The sequence below is a fragment of the Cajanus cajan genome, chromosome 11 (assembly GCF_000230855.2).
Source record: "Cajanus cajan strain Asha chromosome 11, NIPB_CcT2T_4, whole genome shotgun sequence".
NCBI lineage: Eukaryota > Viridiplantae > Streptophyta > Magnoliopsida > Fabales > Fabaceae > Cajanus > Cajanus cajan.
Genome location: NC_138527.1, coordinates 16,485,630 through 16,487,725, shown reverse-complemented (window position 1 = coordinate 16,487,725; position 2,096 = coordinate 16,485,630). Strand labels below are relative to the sequence as shown.

The 2,096-nt window shown below is 36.2% G+C and overlaps 1 protein-coding gene across 1 annotated transcript; it reads left to right on the top strand.

The window, feature by feature from the left end:
- Positions 1–213: 213 nt before the first annotated feature.
- On the top strand, positions 214–870 carry LOC145953405 (uncharacterized). The gene is made up of 2 exons (XM_083067354.1): positions 214–399; positions 541–870. The coding sequence occupies exons 1-2, from the start codon at positions 214–216 to the stop codon at positions 868–870; spliced, it is 516 nt and encodes a 171-aa protein (XP_082923480.1).
- The last annotated feature ends 1,226 nt before the right edge of the window (positions 871–2,096 follow it).

The window sequence follows — 2,096 nt, the reverse complement described above, 5'->3', positions numbered from 1 at the left end:
ATTTCCTTTTAAATGTTAAATAAAATGCATTCATTCTTCCTTCATCTCTTGCCTTTTCCTTTCTCCCTAATCTCTTTACCAATCTTTTTCTAACTTTAAAGAATGCGAAAAAATGTGCTCGAAAGTGATAATGCTAGTGTTGCATCAGATAATTTTGATTGTGCAGTTAATCAGACTTGTGAGGAAATGGAAAATGATTGCTCTAAATACTAGATGTATGCTGATAACATCAATGCTTTACCAAATTTTCTTAATGTTTTCTCACCACCTTGGACATTTTCAATGTGGGGAATGGATTTTATTGGCCCTATTGAGTCGAAAGTGTCAAATAGACATCGCTTCATTCTGGTTGCTATTGACTATTTCACCAAATGGGTTGAAGCCGCTTCATATGCCCATGTGACTTGAAATGTGGTTGTAAAGTTCATCAAAAGGGAATTAATTTTTCGTTACGGTGTGCCAAGCAGAATCATCACTATTAATATAACCAACTTGAACAACAAGATGATGACAGAATTATGTGTTGACTTCAAAATTCAGCACCATAACTCTTCCCCATACCGCCCAAAGATGAACGGGGTAGTTGAAGCAGCAAACAAGAACATCGAGAAGATTATTCAGAAAATGGTAGTGACATACAAAGATTGGGATGAGATGCTTCCATTTGCTTTACATGAGCAGCAAACAAGAATATCAAGAGGATCATCAACTGGGGCAACCCCATTTTCCTTAGTTTATGGAATGGAAGCAGTCCTTCCAATCGAGGTTGAAATTCCATCTTTAAGAGTATTGACGGAAGCCAAATTAGAAGAAGCAGAATGGGTCCAAACCCGTTTGGATCAACTAAATCTCATTGAGGAGAAAAGTTGAATGCAATTTTTCATGGCCATTTATACAAAAGAAAAAATGCTCGCTAGATTGAAAACCCGAAAGGGCAATCTAGGCAAAAGTTAGAGCGGCCCGCTAGATTGAAAACTTGAAAGAGCAATCTAGGCAAAAATTAGGGTCAACAAAAAAAGGGGGAAGCTCGCTAGATTGAAAACCCGAAAGGGCGATCTAGGCAAAAATTAGGGTAAAAAAAAAAACACAAAAAAAGAGCTGGTTAGATTGAAAACCTGAAAGGCGATCTAAGCAAATTGAAAGCGACATGCTAAGTTGAAAACTCGAAAAAGCAATCTAGCAGATAAGCATCACGCCAAATTTCAAGGTATCAATTGGGGCCAGACACGGTAGAGCAAAACAAACTGGGGCAAATACGTTGAATTATCCTCTCAAGTTTATTGGCGAGCAATCAAGGTTATTGAAGTGTAGTACTAGCATTGTTCATCTAGAAAGTATCATTCACATAACAATTACCTCCTATTGCTACCCTTGTACATATTTGTCATTCTTGTCATACAATGACTTCCTTTGTAAACACATTCTTACTCTCTTAAATAAGATTATCCTACCTCTTTGTTGCCAATTCTTTTTGCATTTTATGATAATATACTGAAAGGAAATGCATGTTACATCTAAAAAAGAAAAATTCAAGGCATTACAAATTATTTTTATGAGTTTTAAAAGCCACAGTATGCTTGATAATTTCTTGATAAATGTTACAAAGCGCAACCAATAGGATAATGTTGTTTCAACTCATAAGTGTTTACAACAGCTTAAGGGTAACCCACAGGAAGTAGCCAACTATCATTCAAGACGAAAGTATCCAAAGACCTCACTCATCCATGATCCTTGACTGTGTGTCACGATGAGGAATTTCTGAAAAATAAAGCAAAAGCAAAAACAAAAAGGGAAATAAACAAAAGTTTAAGTCTTGAAAGTTGTGTCTCATAACATTTTGCATTATTGCATCACATTTCATTTGCATCCCTTGCTTCCTAGAACTTATGACGAAGAGTTTTTAGGCTAAGCACTTACTTCATATATGACTTCCTTTTTAAAGCCCAGTATCTGCTTGGCACCAGTTATATCTTTCTTTTTAAAGCCCAGTATCTGCCTGGCACCAGTTATATTTTTCTTTTTTTAAGCCCAGTATTTGCCTGGCACCAGTTACATTTTTCTTTTTAAAGCCCAGTATCTGCCTGGCACCAATTACA

What these genes read in the sequence shown, in the direction of transcription:
- LOC145953405 (XM_083067354.1), top strand. Translation starts at nt 214, where the DNA reads ATGTATGCTGATAACATCAATGCTTTACCAAATTTTCTTAATGTTTTC. An exon ending in AAGCCGCTTCATATGCCCAT is followed by an intron (nt 400 to 540) that starts GTGACTTGAAAT and finishes TTCAAAATTCAG; the next exon opens with CACCATAACTCTTCCCCATA.